This window comes from Megalopta genalis, chromosome 10 (assembly GCF_051020955.1).
Source record: "Megalopta genalis isolate 19385.01 chromosome 10, iyMegGena1_principal, whole genome shotgun sequence".
NCBI lineage: Eukaryota > Metazoa > Arthropoda > Insecta > Hymenoptera > Halictidae > Megalopta > Megalopta genalis.
In genome coordinates this window covers 14,470,240-14,488,190 of record NC_135022.1, presented here as the reverse complement: position 1 = coordinate 14,488,190, position 17,951 = coordinate 14,470,240, and the positions used below count along the sequence as shown (strand labels likewise).

The 17,951-nt window shown below is 35.2% G+C and overlaps 4 protein-coding genes across 7 annotated transcripts; 2 read left to right on the top strand and 2 right to left on the bottom strand.

Moving 5' to 3' along the window:
* Nucleotides 1-2,673: 2,673 nt before the first annotated feature.
* Nucleotides 2,674-5,113, bottom strand: LOC117220035 (jerky protein homolog-like). Of its 2 annotated transcripts, XM_033469671.2 has the most exons (3): nt 3,473-5,113; nt 3,085-3,403; nt 2,674-3,008 (listed from the first exon to the last, which is right to left on the bottom strand). In XM_033469671.2, exons 1-3 carry the CDS (start codon nt 4,572-4,574, stop codon nt 3,005-3,007), a joined length of 1,425 nt encoding a protein of 474 aa, XP_033325562.1. In that variant the 5' UTR covers nt 4,575-5,113; the 3' UTR covers nt 2,674-3,004. The 2 variants fall into 2 exon arrangements, with proteins under 2 accessions (XP_033325562.1, XP_033325561.1); XM_033469670.2 differs by having other exon boundaries at nt 3,085-5,104.
* Nucleotides 5,114-6,105: 992 nt separating this feature from the next.
* Cox11 (Cytochrome c oxidase copper chaperone COX11) lies at nt 6,106-8,227 on the top strand. 2 transcript variants are annotated; one of them, XM_033469908.2, is made up of 4 exons: nt 6,106-6,233; nt 6,340-6,569; nt 7,577-7,900; nt 8,017-8,227. In XM_033469908.2, exons 2-4 carry the CDS (start codon nt 6,369-6,371, stop codon nt 8,164-8,166), a joined length of 675 nt encoding a protein of 224 aa, XP_033325799.2. In that variant the 5' UTR covers nt 6,106-6,233; nt 6,340-6,368; the 3' UTR covers nt 8,167-8,227. The 2 variants fall into 2 exon arrangements, with proteins under 2 accessions (XP_033325799.2, XP_033325800.2); XM_033469909.2 differs by having other exon boundaries at nt 6,123-6,229.
* On the bottom strand, nt 7,574-16,141 carry LOC117220180 (tektin-3). 2 transcript variants are annotated; one of them, XR_013034209.1, is made up of 10 exons: nt 15,933-16,141; nt 13,739-13,881; nt 13,427-13,654; nt 11,857-12,089; nt 10,845-10,954; nt 10,640-10,788; nt 8,854-9,076; nt 8,625-8,779; nt 8,255-8,549; nt 7,574-8,137 (listed from the first exon to the last, which is right to left on the bottom strand). XR_013034209.1 is itself a non-coding variant. In XM_076524716.1 (9 exons), exons 1-9 carry the CDS (start codon nt 15,975-15,977, stop codon nt 8,339-8,341), a joined length of 1,497 nt encoding a protein of 498 aa, XP_076380831.1. In that variant the 5' UTR covers nt 15,978-16,141; the 3' UTR covers nt 7,574-8,338. The 2 variants fall into 2 exon arrangements, 1 of the variants encoding a protein (XP_076380831.1); XM_076524716.1 differs by having other exon boundaries at nt 7,574-8,549.
* Nucleotides 15,084-17,667, top strand: Nubp1 (NUBP iron-sulfur cluster assembly factor 1). Its single transcript, XM_033469903.2, has 7 exons — nt 15,084-15,179; nt 15,545-15,786; nt 16,583-16,684; nt 16,753-16,843; nt 16,908-17,173; nt 17,258-17,444; nt 17,519-17,667. The coding sequence occupies exons 1-7, from the start codon at nt 15,149-15,151 to the stop codon at nt 17,572-17,574; spliced, it is 975 nt and encodes a 324-aa protein (XP_033325794.1). The 5' UTR covers nt 15,084-15,148; the 3' UTR covers nt 17,575-17,667.
* The last annotated feature ends 284 nt before the right edge of the window (nt 17,668-17,951 follow it).

The following is a 17,951-nucleotide window of genomic DNA, read 5'->3' as shown; positions in this document are numbered from 1 at the left end:
TAATTTAGTATTGTTATTACATAATTTGTCTAAGCTCTCTTATCTTTGTGGATACTTTTATAATATAATTTATGCAAGTAAATTCTCCCTAATCGACGCTCAGCTTGTACATAAAAATGGGCAATTTAGGAAGAGGAAATACGATTATTCGATCCTTGTGGCTCGTTTTTATAGTTACCGATTGTCAACAACTATAAAAACGAGCCGCAAGGCTGGAATAATTGTATCTCCTCTTCCCAAATTGTCCATTTTTGTTTCCAAGCTAAGCGTCAATTAGAGAGAATTTACTGTATTCATATGTTAGATACGAAAGGATCAGAATAATTCTAAGATGTCCAAATGCGATCAGAGACCAGAGTGTCGAAGATTGCTTATCTGTATCATAGTATAAACTATAAACATATATGAGGTGAAAAAACTGTATATAATACGAGGTGAAATGACCTAAACCTAAACTACAGTAAAAGGGGGTTCGTCGGGACCGCGCGAATTCTAAGGTGTCGAGTGTAGCTTGCCTTTATTGTTGCTGATACCTCGTGAGAGAGAGAGAGAAAGAGAGAGAGAGAGAGAGAGAGAGAGAGAAAGAAAGAAAGAAAGAAAGAAAGAGAGAGAGAGAGAGAGAGAGAGAAAGAAAGAAAGAGAGAGAGAGAGAGAAACAGCCAGACAAACAGCAGACAGGCAGACAGGCAGACAGACAGGCAGACAGACAAACAAACAGCAGACAAACAGAACGAAACACAGGTCGAGCGAAACTACCTGGAAAGGCAGCGGTCAGCATCGGTGACAGCCGGTGTACATTACTATGAATACATTGTAGTGATAGAATAAAAACGATGACTTAACTTTTTTATTTATAATTGTTTATACATGAAAATTTTTTTAATATATTGATCACATTTTCCAATTAAAATGATATCGAACACTTTAGACCATTCTTATTCATTATATGTAATAAGTAACTTATTTTATTTGCGAAAAAAGCATTAGAAAACCCGATTTTTAACATATGAAATATTAAAGGCGTGGTCAAAGAAGATATGTAAATATAAGAAAATATCAGTGAAGTTACGCTATTCGAAGTCCATGGGTAAGAGATGCCGAGAAGGGAAGAGTTTCTGGTTTAGAATTTGCCGGCATGGGAAAAGTTCGACATCGTTTTGAAGACGAGCCTACGCGTGGAGAGTGTGAAGGAATTGTTTTCTGTACATTTTCCATTAACCCTGGAATTTTAAGAGGTCGAACATCGAGAAAGAACACGACATTCAACGTCCTCGAAACTCAGCGCCAGTAGCGCAATAAACGTTGCAGATGTGGCTCACGCGGTTGCTCATCGCATCATACCATAGCCAGGGTGGTTCTAGCGACCGCGAACTCCCTGACCACCCTCCATACCTGCGAAAACTGTGACAGCAGCGCACTGATCATAGTCGTCCTTGCATCCGATTGATTGTTCCAAAGCATCAGAAAATAGTATTTAAGGCGACAAATTTGTATTTTTTGGGAGAATGAAATAAACATCAGTAAAGGCAGTAACTTTGCCTAAACTCTTCTCCACCGCAAGTCACGTGCATCTTGGTAGTCCATTACGTGCAACGTCTATCGCCTTTGATTTTATTGTCAACAGAAATATCTGTCCAAATTATATCATATTTGGTCCCATTTTAATCAGAAAACTATCAGCAATATGTTAAAAAAAAATCAGTATTAAAATGTTAGAATTAAAAAAAAGTTATGTCATAGCATTATATGAGTTGTCTTCCGGGAATTCGAGTCAAAGGAGCCGCAATTACGGGGCCGCAAGAAAATCAATAAATTAAAGGGCCGTAGTAATACAGTAATGTCTCCCTAACTGACGCTCAGATCGTGCACAAAAATGGACAATTTGGGAAGAGAAGATACGATTATTCGAGCCTTGCATAACCTTAACATAATCTTGACAATTCGTAAATATAAAAACGAACCGCAAGGCTCGAATGATCGCATCTCCTCTTACAAAAATCGTCCATTTTTGTGGACAATCTGAGCGTAAATTGGAGAGACATTACTGTGTCTCGGTGTCAGAATTGGCATACTCAAGTTACGCCGGGAAGAGAGACACACTACTGTATTCCCTTACGAACTGGAGGCCAGTTTCAAACTCCGAGCCTTGAATATTAAAGGCACAGCGACTGGCCAACGGCATACAATGTAATCAGACGAGAAATTACGCACGATTGAAAATTTAAACATATTTCAATATACAGTAATCTCTCCCTAAAATTCGCGAGGTCGAAATTGAAAGTGTATTTCAAGGGAATAGAAGACACGATTCTTCGAGTCTCGCCTTTATACATTATGTATTCTCTCCCCAGATGTCGAAATCTTGGTATGCAATGAATGACGCGGTACTATTACTACGGCCCTGTAATTTATCGATTTTCTCGCTACGCCGATGCTAAGGTTCGACGGAGCCGGTGAACACGTGTGCTGCGGCACGTGCCGCGGCTCCTTTGACTCGAATTCCCGAAAGACAACTCGTAATGCAATGACACAATTGTTTTGATTTTGTCATCTTAAAACTGAATTTTTTTTAATATATTGCTGATGGTTTTCTGATTAAAATGAGATTAAACATAACATAGTTTGGACAAATATTTCCGATTAAAATAAATTATATATATATTTATTGAATACTTATTGCGTAATTCATTTTATTCTAATATTGCTATGACTATACAATAAAAATACATTATTATACAAATAAATAATAACTATATAGTATTTTTAATATAAAGTCTCAATGATTATACTTGAAATGTATTCATTCTATACAAGTAGATACATGTATCGATATATCCAATATACAATTTGATCGCATTCATGGTTACGAGATTTATACATTAAAAAGCTGCATTGATATTATACATAATTATACACATACTAATTAGAGAGGTGTAAAATTATATTTTATATTTAATTATTTTATGGCGAATTGTGTAGAGATATGTATCGTGGTTTCCCCCTATTACCTAATAACAAATAATGTAAAAAAAATTAATTTATGAATATTTCACATTTTTAAATTGGCTGCAAATTTGTACATACCTTATGTAATGCTCCTTGCCTAAGAAATATATTTGTAATCCTTGCACTATGCATTGTATAAAAATTGGCGCACTTGCACTGTAAAATGTCAATCTCTCAAATATCATGTGTAATTCATGGTTCACAATTTCGTTATCGCTCTCTGCGTAAATTATTTCTTGGGTTCCTTCTTGAATTTCTTCCGTTTCTTCTTTTATTTCTTCGTCCTCGTTCCTCCTTTCTGCTTCCTCACAGTTTATTAAATATTGCGTAACATGTGACGGGGTGCGTTGTTCTCCTGTGATCGTACTTATCATGTCTTGCCAATCAGGTTTAAACTCTGTCATGTGCGATTGAATGGGAGGATCAGTAGGATTAATAATTTTATTCCACGCGTTTTTAATATTACCTTGCGTAATTTCCGACCAGGATACGGATAAAATGTCAATGCAGTTTTTTATTGTGTAGTTGGCATAAAATTCATTTATTCCTCCATCGTACGTTAAAACACGTTGCAAGAACTTGTGACGGAAAAGTCTTTTTGTTTTCTCTACGATCTCTTGATCCAACGGTTCCAGAATAGATGTATTGGGCGGTAAATATATAATTTTAATATCCTCATTTTCTTGTTGCGAAACTTTATAGGCTTCACAATTATCTAACAATAGGATCGCTTTCTGTAGTATTCGTTTCTCCTCTTGATATTGTTTCACAGACGGTTTGAAATGGTTTTCAAACCAATCTAAAAATAATGTTTTGTCCATCCATGCATTTGGCTGCGATTTAAAAATGACAGGTAACGAAACTTCGTGTTTCAAAGCTATTGGATTTTTATGTTTGTAAATAACAAGTGGCATAATCTTATTTGTGCCTAACGCATTCGCGCATAAACCAATTGCAATTCTATCTTTTTTCATCTGATGTTCATTAAGATCTTTTTCTTCTTCTCCGATCAGTGTTTTCGTCGGCAGAGCTTTCCAAACAAGTCCGCTTTCGTATATATTGTAAACATTTTCTAAACTTATATTTTCATCTCTCAATATTATTTTTAAATTTTTCAAAAATGCTTCATCCTGATCAGTCTTAACTTTCTTGCAGTACACGTCCCTGAGACGTATACCATGACGTATTTTAAATTTTGACAACCAGCCACGACTGATCTTAAATTGCGAGCATGACGGCAGATTTTTTTTCAATTCTATCGCCTTTTTTAATATTAGAGCATCGGTTATACGGTCGCCAAGAGTTCTTCTTTGTTCATACCATGACCATAATTCTTTATCTACTTCGTCATAGTGTGGCTTTATTATTCTTCGTCGCTTGAGTTCGCGTTTACTTTTATCTGCAAACTCATTAACTTTTGTAGCATCTTTTAGAATGCGTTGGATTGTTCGAACGCCAACCCCGTATTTCTTTCCAATTTGTTTACACGGCATTTTTTCTCGAAGATCCTTCAAGACCTCCAAACGTTGCTGCATGTTTAATAACGTATATTTCTTTTTTGAATCCATAATATTAATAGTAAAGATATGCGTATGTAATTTAGAGTGTAAAGCGATTAAAAAGAACGATTACTAATTATGATATTAATTGCCATAATTTATATATCACTAACTATTAATATCACTAATAGTAACACTTGACACTACAAATTAATGATACTGGTAGTAAACAACAATGACACAAAATGATCACTTCCAGTGTGAGCAAGAAGACCAATCTCAACGACCGTTGAATTCATAGTGATGTACACCACGGCATGCAGGCCGCTGCCTTTCAGGTAGTTTCGTTCGCCCCGAGTTTCATCCTCTCTTTCTCTCCCTCTCTATTTCCCTCTCTCTCTCTTCCTCTCTCTCTTTCTCTCTCTTCCTCTCTCTCTCTCTCTCTTCCTCTCTCTCTCTCTCTCTCTCTCTCTCTCTCTCTCTCACGAGATGTCGGCAACTACAGTATTCTCTCCCTAAAAGACGCGGGGTCGGGATTGTAACCGTCGAATACGAGAGTAGTAAGTCGCGATACCCGTGCCTGGCGGCTCATCTTTATAGTCGCCGATATCTCGTGAAAGAGAAAGATAGAATAAAACTCGGGTCGAATGGAACTACAGTTCTCTGTTTCTCCAAATGACGTAATTCGGGTCTATTATCACTGACGCCTTGACATTGCTACGGCCCTGTAATTTATCGATTTTCTGGCTACGTCGATGCTAAGGTTCGACAGAGTCGGTCAAGCGTTTCATGCGTTCGCGACGCGGCTCCTTTAACTCGAATTCCAGGAGGACAACTCATAACGCAATGACATAACTTTTTTTTCATGTTTACATTTTAAAACTGATCCTTCACACTCACCGTCGAACACGTTGGCTCGTCCTCACACTGTAATCGAACCGAACCATGTCACCTAAAGTATGTCACGTTTGGTTTCATTTTATTTGGAAAATCTGATCGATATGTTAAAAAAATTTTCATATATAAAAAATAAAAAATAAAAAAGTTAAGTCATGTTTTTATTCTAGCATTACAATGTATTCATAGTAATGTACATCAGCATGCTGGCCGCTCCTTTCCAGATAGTTTCGTTCTCTCTCTCTCTCTCTCTCTCTCTCTCTCTCTCTCACGAGATGACGGCAACTATAAAGGCGAGTCGCGAGGCTCAAAGAACCACGACTTCGATTCTAGAACTGCTTACAATTTGGATCCGGCGACAGTCGGAAAGAAATCACTGTAGCTCGAAAGAAAAATATCTAAAAACATCTAAAATAAAGCAGTAGTATAATATGTTTATTGTACATGAAGAAGTTTATTCAGATCACTCAGGACGCTCTATCATAGCGAATCGCTTGAAATGAGTCCGAATTGCTCGCTTATATTCGAACCGCTCGCTTACATTCGCGCCGCTCGATTTCTTTCGAACTACTCAATTTTTTCGAGCTACTCAATTCTGTCGAGCCGGCCCGATCTTTCGAGTACTCGGCTTGGATCGATTCTTCAAACCGAATACACATTACCCGATTCGAGTTTTGCGAGTACCCGTGTTGTACGTATGCAACACATTCAAGTACATTTAAATTTTTCGATATCTCGACTGATGGCGACATGTGCGTATTCGATCAAAATGGCCGCGTCCATGGTTTCAGATGTACATACGTAATTTACTTCGACGAATATTATTGGCAGGTAATCAACAAAATGTGTCGGTGATTTATTTCCAAAATTAAGTCTACATATGAAAACACGTTGCATGAAAGTTTGTACGAAACTTTTCTTTCGTCGCCACTTTTAGGTTACGTTAGTCGATAGTGGCAAGTCAACATGTATTTCAAATTATACCAAAAACTATTTAGTGGGTGCTCGAAACAAGCAGGTGTTACTGTGTCTCGAGTATTGTTTAGTCAATACCATGCCGCTCAAGCCAAAAAGTTCCGGTCCGCGCGTTTATATTGGAGCGGATTCGGTATGCTACTTCTTGGATGCACTTATGCAGCTGTGCCTTTATACAGAATTTTTTGTCAGGTAACACATCATATCGTATCTTATTTAATTGCATTGCACTACATTATATTATATTATGGTTTACTTTTTAAAGAAGCAATTTCCAATATACAAATAAAAGCATTTATTATCCCTCTAGAGAACACAAATATCATGAGACTAAGATAGTGGTGGTTACAATTCGATGACATAATCATCAATATTATATGATTCCAAATTCTCATGCTATGATAGCAAAAGGATATGGAAATAACATATCGTAGTATTGAATATTGGTATATAATATTGGATGGTACATAACATTACATGGTATATAATATTAAAACCAAATTAATTAAACCAATGTTCTCATGAAGATGTCAACAAAACAGACGATGATTTGAGTCATTGATGACCAACAATATATAAGTATCTCACTACTAAAATTTTGTTTCATTTGTGTGCTATTGCTTCTAGTTAAATACATATTACATGGGATCAATATAGAGTATGATCGGATTTAATCTTTAAATGTAAATTACTTGTATATAAAAAGAAATCACGATCATTAAACATATTTTATAGGGTATGAGAAGCTACATCAATTAGCACATCAGTACAAAAATATACAATCCTATTTAAGACAACTCATTTTATCTTCACGTGACCTCTAAACATCTGTCTGTAAAAAGCTGTTTCTATCAAATTGAGGCCTCCTCCAAGTTGGATTATCTGTCACAGAAAATTTAAGTCAAAAAATTAAGGTTCAAATGCTCTACTTGATTTAAGAAATATATTGAAGAAATTAGTTTTGATTTTGAAGGCTATTTCTCCCAATAATTACGAATTATGACCACTAATCAAAAATACATACATTACATTATATTCAGAACACATATAACAGAGACCCTTATTCGAACTTTCTATTTAATTAAACAGTTTACAGATAATGTTATGTTCTACTTTATTTTATTACATTATATTACATTAGGCTATATAATGTTATTAGAGAAAAATATAACAAGTGAATAAAATTCTTTTGACAACAGTCGTATAGTTACGGAGGAACAGTGTCCGTTGGTCATGATGCCGAGAAGGTGAGTAAGATGCAGCCGATCAAGGATAGGATCATCAAAATATCGTTTAATGCGGACACGTCGGCAATGATGCAATGGAACTTTAAACCTCAACAAAATCATATAAATGTCGTGCCTGGAGAAACTGCTTTGGCTTTCTACACAGCAAGAAATCCACTGGATGTGCCTATCACCGGTGTATCTACTTACAACGTTGTACCGTTCGAAGCGGGCCAGTATTTCAATAAAATTCAGTGCTTTTGTTTCGAGGAACAACAGCTCAATCCTCACGAAGAAGTAAGTGCAATTCGATCCGTACCGACTATTTTTATTATGAATTCATCTTATGAATCAATACCTTGTACTACTAAGAAATGAATCTATTACGAGCCCCGATAATCCTACTGTTACAGGTTGACATGCCCGTTTTTTTCTACATCGATCCGCAAATCGTTGACGATCCGAAAATGGAGAACATCGACGAGATCTTGCTATCGTATACGTTCTTCCAAGCAAAACCGGGAATGACTCTACCTATACCGAATTTTTTAAGGAAGGATTAATTGTAAATACTAGAAATGCGTTAGATTTTAAAGAACAAATAGAATCATATCGTTAAATAAATGTCCAGTGTATTCTTTGTGGGTGTACCTTGAAATATCACTTGGCCTAAATTTCTTTAAGAGTGTATTTCAATGGTGTAGAGAAATTGGAGAACGCGTTCGTGCACTGCCATTAGAATCTGAAAAGAACGTTGATCGGATAAGCGCGTCGAAGACCAGAGACTTTCTCTCGATCGATGTACATCGCATCGATTTTTAGAGCTAGATCGTGTTCTAATTTCGAGCGGGTTCTTAATAATTTTTGCTGTTGGTTCTCCAATTCATTCAACGACCTCTGCATTCTGTCCACCTGATGATTTATTTCGTCGATTTCTTTCTTAAGGCTGTAACAATATAATGAAGTGATAACGTTGAGTAATAAGCTATTGTTCGTGTTACACCAAAACAACGAAACGAACCTTACGTGAGCGTAATCGCGGCACAGTTCGATATCTGGCCGATGCATTCTGGCTTCTAGTCTGGTATGAGCTACTTTAACAGCGTAACTTTTATCCGCTATAGCTTTACGCATAAGTTCCAAATTTTTTTCCACTTCGAATATTTCTTGCTGTACCTGCAACAGGAACGTAAGAAGAGAAAGTTCTATTAGTGCATCGATAGAGCTGACAAACACTACATAGTATTCACTTTTTGTAGATGTTGTTCAAGCCTCGTTTTAGCTTCAAGCAATTCGGAAGATCTGTGAGATAAAGCGTTATTTGTGGTGCTCCATGCATCCCACATTTCCTGTGCAACTTTGTTCGTCAGAACCTCCGCGTTTGATCTCAACTGGCAGCTTCTGTTTCGTTCTATTCGAGACTTCTCGACTATTCGGTTTGCTGCATCAGCCCACGTTTCTTGCTCTGAAATACTGAGACGCGCGAACTGATTTCAACATTTAGAAATGTTTGTTTTAATAATATTAGTTATGCAATTGTATATAATATGAAAATACATTAAATGTTAAATATATTTAACTTATTTTAAAAACTAGGAATGTTGACCGTGTGTGGTGTAGTGCAAATCTTTATTTTATATCGACGTATTCGAAAAATCGAACCAAATTCAAATGGTCATAACTTTAGCAACATTCATTTCAGCCCAAAGTGATTATATTCCCATGTGAAATCAGTGTTTGTTGATTATTGTACAATTTTGTTTACTTTAATTGTATTATTATATAATTTAATAGCAGAAACCTTCCGGTTGACTTTAATCGTTTTTGTAAAACGGACAATGTTTAATAAAATATCATCTCAATAGATGGAGCATTTTTTGTTTTTTCTATTTGTTTAACATTACTATGTAGAGGAAAGGCGGGTAGCTCCTTATTATTATTATAGCTCCTAATTTCTGTAATTCACTCTTGGGCAATGACACTTTTGTTACAATATAGTCATGGAACAAACTGTTACTCACAAGTGTGATTATTATAAAAATAGTGTCATCGACCAAGAATGGATTACTAAAATTGTTCTGAGAGCATAAATAACACTATTCAGCTGTCTTGTGAACCTGTCGATTCTGTTTTACGACTTCATTCAAATAATAAATCGGAGCACGCCACAACATTCTTCGCCCTATCTTCATTGCAGTTTCATAGTGATCACGAATTAAAAAATTGCAATGGAAAGGGGAGAATTCACGGAAGACCAACGTATCTTTTTCAAATTTTGACACAGATGACCGTATGTGTGTCAAAATTTAACACACACAACACATGACCGCAGATCAAATTTGCAAAACAGAAATATTTTATCTTTTCGTGTGTTGAAAAAATATTTTTCTAAATAGAAAAGAAATGTATTCGGGTACGTATATCCTTCAGGATTACCAAAAAATACGGAACTTTGTATTTTTAATAGTTTCGAAAATATAATAAAATTTCGTAAAAGTTAGCAAACATTGTAAACTTTCGAGGGTTTGTAACTGTTAAACAATTTCGAAATTAGAAAAAATGGTAACTTAAACACAGGATCGCTCCTCTTCTTTGATCCCCTCCATCGCAGGATCGTTGGAAAAACGCGTAGGTATGCAATTCAGTGTCATCAAATACTTTCCCTTCCCAACATGATCTAACTGATCATTCATTAAGGGCAAATTTTCTAATAAATCCTTAACGATACTCCGCATTTCCTCGCGCAATATATCGATAAACAGTATGGCTGATAATACATATACTACTCCCGTTCTCATTAACTGCAAACAAATGTTTACTTTCTTTTGTATTATGTGCAGTTTACAAAAATACGCACATATTTTTTTTAGTCGTGTCTATGTGACCCAAACATCATTAATGTAAGTGTTTTCGGACACCAAAGAACTCGACATCACACGTAACATCGACAGAGGAAGTCATTGTTCAAAGCATTAGAAATCTTTGTCTTGCTTTCAAAGTTGTCTATAACACAATATAAAACATATTCTTCCGTACCACGGATCGTATTCGTTGATTCCGGCGTAATATTGCAATCCGTGACTGTAATTGTTCAATCGATGACACATTGAATCTATTCCCAGTGCGTTTTCTTTGTTCCTCAGGTCTAATTCCAATTCGTTTTGAGAGGCTCTGCAATCACGAAGCTGCAAACGAAATCTATTAATTTGCATTCTGTAGACAAGTTCTGATTATTCATTACCTGTTCTTTACACGTGTTCAAACAGGTATCCAGTTTCTTTCGATTCTGATGTAACATCTGGATCTCTTTCAGCAAACATTTTTCCGAATCGTCGTGCACAAGCTCTATGCCTTTTGTATACAGAATGGTTATACAAGTGTAAATACGTATCAACTAACTATAGCCTGTTTTCCAAAGGATGAAACCTGTGGCACATCGGCGATCATAGATTTTTAACGGTTTCAAAAAGGAAGAAGTCTGCTCCATCGTTTAGATCTATTCTCGAACTTTTAATTTTTAAGATAAATTGAAAATTGCCTCAGACAATTGTTGCGTTAATCCTCTGGCGGCCAACACTGATCACATTATAAAAGTCATGAATAAAAAACGATTGCTTACTATTCCAAAATTTATTTCCTTCTCCTCGTTTATTCGACATCATTGTCACTCAATAATCCGCAATAATGTGCAATTTTCACAGAGAAATTAATTCTAAGCTATATCAGTTAAGAGCATATAGGCTTCTGCGTCTCAGCGATATGGTCTGCCGCGCCCGAGGATTAAAGATTTCTCACATCATGTAAGTTTCAAATATATAAGAAATTGTTGCGTAATATTTGGAAGGATCGGGAGAATCATTCGTATAACTTTTACAGTTAAGACAGAAAGTGTGTTCTTAAATTTCTTTTTTTCTTTAAAGATTTATTTATCGAACCGTGAAAGGACCTTCGATTTCTTAACAGTAGAAACCGAAACAGAAGTTACCGAAGTGAGGCACACATTTATTCCAACTGCCGGTATATTTCAGGTCTCTTCTTTTCGAAACAATGACTATAGTCCTCACGCGACAAGAAGACAGCTTTGTGCTTACATTCCTCTTCTTACTACTGCAGCTAGTAAGAGGGGGAATGTAAACGTAAAGGTGCCTTCTTGTTGCACGAGGACTATATACAGTTTTAGGAGTTACAGTGTATTTATGAGTAATTCAGAGAAAGTGTTTTCTTATTTCACTCATCATTAACTTTATCGTTACCTTTCCTAGCTTCTCTGTGGTAAAGGCATTCTTCGGCGATATGCAGCGGAGCTTCGATATCTCTAATAGCTTTCTCTAAAATTGAACGACAATCTTGAAGTCTTTCAATTTCTTGAAGCAACCTTTCCAATTCGGAAGCGACCTCGTTTCGCCAGAAACTGATATCGTTTATTCTCTCCCCAAGTCTTCTGCCAGTATCGTATTGTCCGTGCTGAATTTTCTCTTCGGCATCTCTGATACATCAGTCCGTAATTTTATTATCTCCCTCATTACAAGACTATTAATCTAACAAGCGAGGTTTCCCAGATGTTCGATTAATTTTGAAAAACTGACCATTAGAAGTTATAGCATCCAACCAGCTATTATCTAATATGTGTGTCAGTCCTCGTGAATTTCGTTTATTTTGGGAAGGTTTCTACATTCGCGTGTGAGTAGTATACTTAATTGGAATAAAAAAGGAAAGCTTAGGTCTCGATTCTAATGGTAGATGTCGAACAGTTTTTTTATACATATGCATATCCTTTCCGAAGCTCGAGTTGCGTTTGGATATTGTATACTTATGAAGGTGTATGAAAAGGCGTCAGGCGGCTGAGGAGATCGAGGAGAAGGCGCCAGGCGGTTGAGAGGATCAAGGAAAAGGCGCCACGCGGCTAAGAAGATCGAGGAAAAGGCGTCAGGCGGCTGAGGAGATCGAGGAAAAGGTGCCAGGCGGCTGAGGAGATCGATGAAAAGGCGCCAGGCGGCTGAGGAGATCGAGCAAAAGGCGCCAGGCGGCTGAGAAGATCGAGGAAATGGCGCCAGGCGGTTGAGGGGATCGAGCAAAAGGTGCCAGGTGGCTGAGAAGATCGAGGAGAAGGCGCCAGGCGGTTGAGAGGATCAAGGAAAAGGCGCCACATGGCTAAGAAGATCGAGGAAAAGGCGTCAGGCGGCTGAGAAGATCGAGGAAAAGGCGCCAAGCGGCTGAGGAGATCGATGAAAAGGCGCCAGGCGGCTGAGGAGATCGAGGAAAAGGCGCCAGGTGGCTGAGAAGATCGAGCAAAAGGCACTAGGCAGCTGAGGAGATCGAGGAAAAGGCGCCAGGCGGTTGAGGGGATCGAGGAAAAGGCACCAAGCGGCTGAGGAGATCGAGAAGAAGGCGCCAGGCGGCTGAGGAGATCGAGGAGAAGGCGCCAGGCGGCCGAAAAGGAGATCGAGAAATAGACCGAGGAGGCGACACAACATATACTTTTCATTTTGAACGGGCAATAAAGATTTATACAAAACTTGTGGTTATTGGTACAGCTATGCTCCTTAGAGTACATCCAATCTCACTACGTCACACCTTTCGTGTATTTCTAATTAGATTTCTTCTTATAATTATTATTATAATTATTGATATTATTGTAACAAATCATTATTATCATTATTTTTATTATCGTATTGTGCTTCTGGATAAACAGATGAAAAACTATTTTTATAAGGAGAAGAGTCTGCTCGGTAAACTAGGCTATCTTAACATGCAAATTAATTGTTCGTGCAATCGAAAGGATAGAACGCGCCTATCACATGAGAATTAGTGTACTCGACTTACCTGATAACTCGTAAAGCATCGTTCCGTGTTCTCTCCGAAAAATGTCGACACGAATCCGCTTCGTTATAACATTTCACTTGTTTTTCGAACCATTCGTTAGGGGTGAACCGTGTATGAAGAGCAGTTTTCGTCGCATGTATAGGATTACGATGATATCCTGTTAGAAGATTCGGAAATTTTAACGAATTCACAGCGTTCCCAGCGTAACTTGGTATTGTCTTTGTCGTTCTAGAAGCATTAATAGAAAGTAGTTAAGTAGTAGTAGTGAAACGGATAAATGATAAAATTATTGCATAATTCCGGCACACTTACAAAGGAAAAACTTCAACGTTTTCATAGCCTGCGTTTGGACGCCAAGGTATCAACTCGTGTCTACCGTTGTAATCCCTCGAACCATATTTTGTTACCGGCTCGATGCAAGACAGCGACATATCATTGGTATACCACGGTAATTGCTAAGTTAAAAATAGAATACTTTAGAGAACATTATGAAATTTCAATGTTTTCATTGCGTTTCGATAACCGATATGCGATTTTCATAAATTTCTTCCTTTTTTTGTATAATATTGTAACATTGTAATCAAATAAATAGATAAACATTTCAACGTATTTAAATATACCATGTCTTCAATGCCTCAATTTTTTAAAAGTAGTTTAATGTTTTTTAATATTTTTTTTTTAAGTTGAGGGTGCTAGATAAAATTTAATTACGATATGGAATCGAGTGAGTAAAAAGAGTTAGAACTAACTATAAAAAAAATTAGAAAGCAGATTTTGCTTTTGATTAACAGAATTATATATTATTATATTATATTTTATTATTATTATATTATTATTATATATATCTATAAATTCTTCGATGTTACCAGTGATCGCCAAATGTGCGAGTTCCCAATATTTTCGAGACTTCTCGGCAGACCGAACATACTTTATTTTAAACGTGCTTCGGAGCTTTTAAATATTAAAATCATTAATTAAATGCTCATAAATCGATCGTATGATCGTATAACATTTGTCTGAAACATGTCTTTGTATTGTTAATGCTTAAAAAAATAATCATTTGTATACACTTAAACTGGACGCACTGCAAATTGTACGTACTTAATTTTCATTATCTTGATTAAGTTTATACAATTTTTTTTCAATCTAATAAGCTTTGGCAGATAAAACAAAGATACCCATATTGAATAAGAAAACTACTTCAAATTTTTATATCAAATGAATAGAACTTCATGAATTCTGGCAGCCATTTAAATACTTTTCTTTTACAAATATATTTAATCAGTCATAGCAAACTTAACTTTATTTAGTCTAAAAATTTGTGGAATTACTTGAATCGTAAATATAAAACTGTAATCATAAATCATGTAAAAGATTTTATAGTTTAGTAATAAGAAAAATATGAAATTAGTCTAAAATATTGCGTTGTATACTGTCGTTGTGAGTCGTCTTTTATAAAAGTAATACATAAATCTGCTAAAAACAAATTATAGTATGTAAAATAATGAAAAGATATACATATGTATTTTTCTTTTTAAGTAAGTTCAACGCACAAATTTGTACTTTTCCTTTTATTATGTATTTCATAACAATAAAATCGCAAAAATTCACATTCACTAACCATTTACTAACTATCTATAATTGTCTACTCATCGGATATTTAAAGAATTTACATACATACCGATTATTATAATTTACATATTTACATAGTTAAAATTCAACATGGCAGATGTACCTACTGATGCACCGCAACGTAAGTACACGTGCGACCAAGTACTCGTGATATGTTACGATATATTGAATGAAGTGTTTACGCTAGTTTAGTCGTTAGTAAATACGCGAATTTACGAAATATCCTTGCGATCCTGTTATTATATTCAACATCTAGTGGTCATGTACGAGGTTATGTTTCGTTTTGCACTTTACAATTACAATACGCTACAACGATTTTAAAGTTCGCATAATATAGATTGAATCAAATTATTTCACAATACAATTAATCAATACTTTTTACACATTCATGTATATTTATATTTGTAAACTTTTTGTATTACGTGTACACTTAAAAATTTTCTTGTGTATGTTTTGAGATTAAAAACATATATAGTAACTTTTTAGATTGTCCTGGTACAACTAGCGAAGATGCTGGTAAAGTGTCTGCATGTGCTGGATGTCCGAATCAAACATTATGTGCATCTGGTGCTACAAAGCAAACTGATCCTGGTATAGCTCTGGTTAAAGCAAGACTTCTCGCTGTCAAAAATAAGATACTCGTATTGTCTGGTAAAGGTGGAGTTGGGAAAAGCACTATAACATCGTTGGTGTCCAGATCTTTAGCAGCAAATAATCCTCAAACAAATGTTTGTATATTTTTCTCTAAATAGCATTTCATACATAGTTGTATTCTTCAATTCTTTAATTTTCCATTAATACTTTAATGTCTAATCAGATATTGTGTATTTGTGTTGTTTTCGTGCATTGTAATCAGTAGTTAAGAAAGGCTTACCCTTTTTCCCACACCAAGAATGTCCATATTGTTTTCTATGTACATTCATGATACCATAGTTACCTTTGATTGTGGAGGTCGACCATAGTCTATGATGTTACTTCATACATACCTTATACGTTCACTGATATTTAACTAATATCTTTGTAATTATTGGATAGGATCTTTTTTGATGATTTTAAATCTTTTGTTTCTTGTAATTATAACCATAGTCATGAAAATTCAGAAATATTAAATTGTTTTTTAATACACTGGATAAGTTATCTGATATATTAACTTAAAACCACTCGTATATTTAAACTTGAAAGTTAGGAGAAAAGAATCAAGAAAAAAATATATGAGAATCGAAAAAAAATATGTAATAATATGATTTTTATTGTTTTTCATTTTTATGAAGGTAGGAAGCTCATTTTTAGTTTCTCAAATTGAATTGAATATTTCTTACAGTTAACTATTAAAATATTAATAAAACAAGTTTTATTTCAAGCTGTTTTTGTTCCATCATATTCTTCTTCAAAGGCCGAATTATGAGTAATTTTAAGTCAGGATGTTAGATGACTTATTTTGTAAAAATCACACAGATTTTCTTTTGCTCATATTTTCATGAACAGTTCAAAAGTTTAGATTACGCTCTGTTTCAAATACAATAGGTTGCTGTATTGGATATAGACATTTGTGGGCCATCTCAGCCAAGAGTATTGGGTGCAATAGGGGAACAAGTTCACCAAAGTGGATCAGGATGGTCTCCAGTAGTAAATATTTTTTATAAACATAAAATGTTGTCAACGTTCGATATACTATTAATATTACAAATTTTCAGTATATAGAGGACAATTTATCTTTGATGTCCATTGGATTTTTGCTTGCTAGTCCCGATGAAGCAGTAATATGGAGAGGGCCAAAGAAAAATGGTAAATCTTTTGATTTTTTTTCTAATTAAAGACATATTGGCGTTATCTATTTTGTAAACTTCAGGAATGATCAGACAATTTCTATCAGAAGTCGATTGGGGTAGTTTGGACTACCTCATTTTAGACACACCTCCAGGAACATCGGATGAACATTTATCGGCAACATCCTACCTTAAAGAGGCTGGTATAACGGGAGCAGTAATTGTTACAACTCCACAACAAGTTGCTTTATTGGACGTGAGAAAAGAAATCGACTTTTGCCGAAAAGTGAACATTCCAATTTTAGGTGTTATCGAAAATATGAGCATTTTCGTGTGTCCTAAATGTAAAGCAAGTATCAAGGACAATAATATATATCTTTCACGATGATATTGTTTGATTATCCAATAATTTTATGAAATAATTTGTAAATAGGAGTCTACCGAGATATTTCCTGCGTCAACAGGCGGTGGCCGTGCGATGGCCGAAGAATTAAATGTTGATTTCTTTGGTTCTATACCATTAGATCCATTATTAGCCAGGTGCTGTGATGAAGGTAAAAATTTTCTGATCGAAGTTCCAGAGTCACCAACTGTTCTGACATTGCAGACAATTGTACAGAGTGAGTGTTTTATAAAGTTTTTATTTACTTGTATTCAATTTTCTAAAAGTTCAGTGTGGAACTCTTCATTTCAGAAATCGTGGATAAATGTGAAAATAAGAAAGAAAGTTATCAAATCGATTCAACGTGAAAGAACGATACGCTTTTAAATATTAAAAACATAGCTATATGTATATTAAAATTCTGTATAAATGTAATAAATATTGACTTCTGTTTTCGTATATTCCATGATTTTATGTTGTCTCTAATATGTTTGTAATATAATAATTTCATCATTTGTGAAAATATACCATGTTCTGACTTGTGAATTGTCAGATCAATTTATAAATTTAAATATTGTATAACAATTATACAAATTATACAAACTTTATATTGGAATGCATAATATCTGTCAGCGATCATTAACGTGGTTTTTTTTGTAAAATTTTCCGTGATACGCTGTTAGAACTGCAAATCCTTTTTATTCAGTAAAATGTTTTACAAATCAAAACATTTTCCAAGTTTATG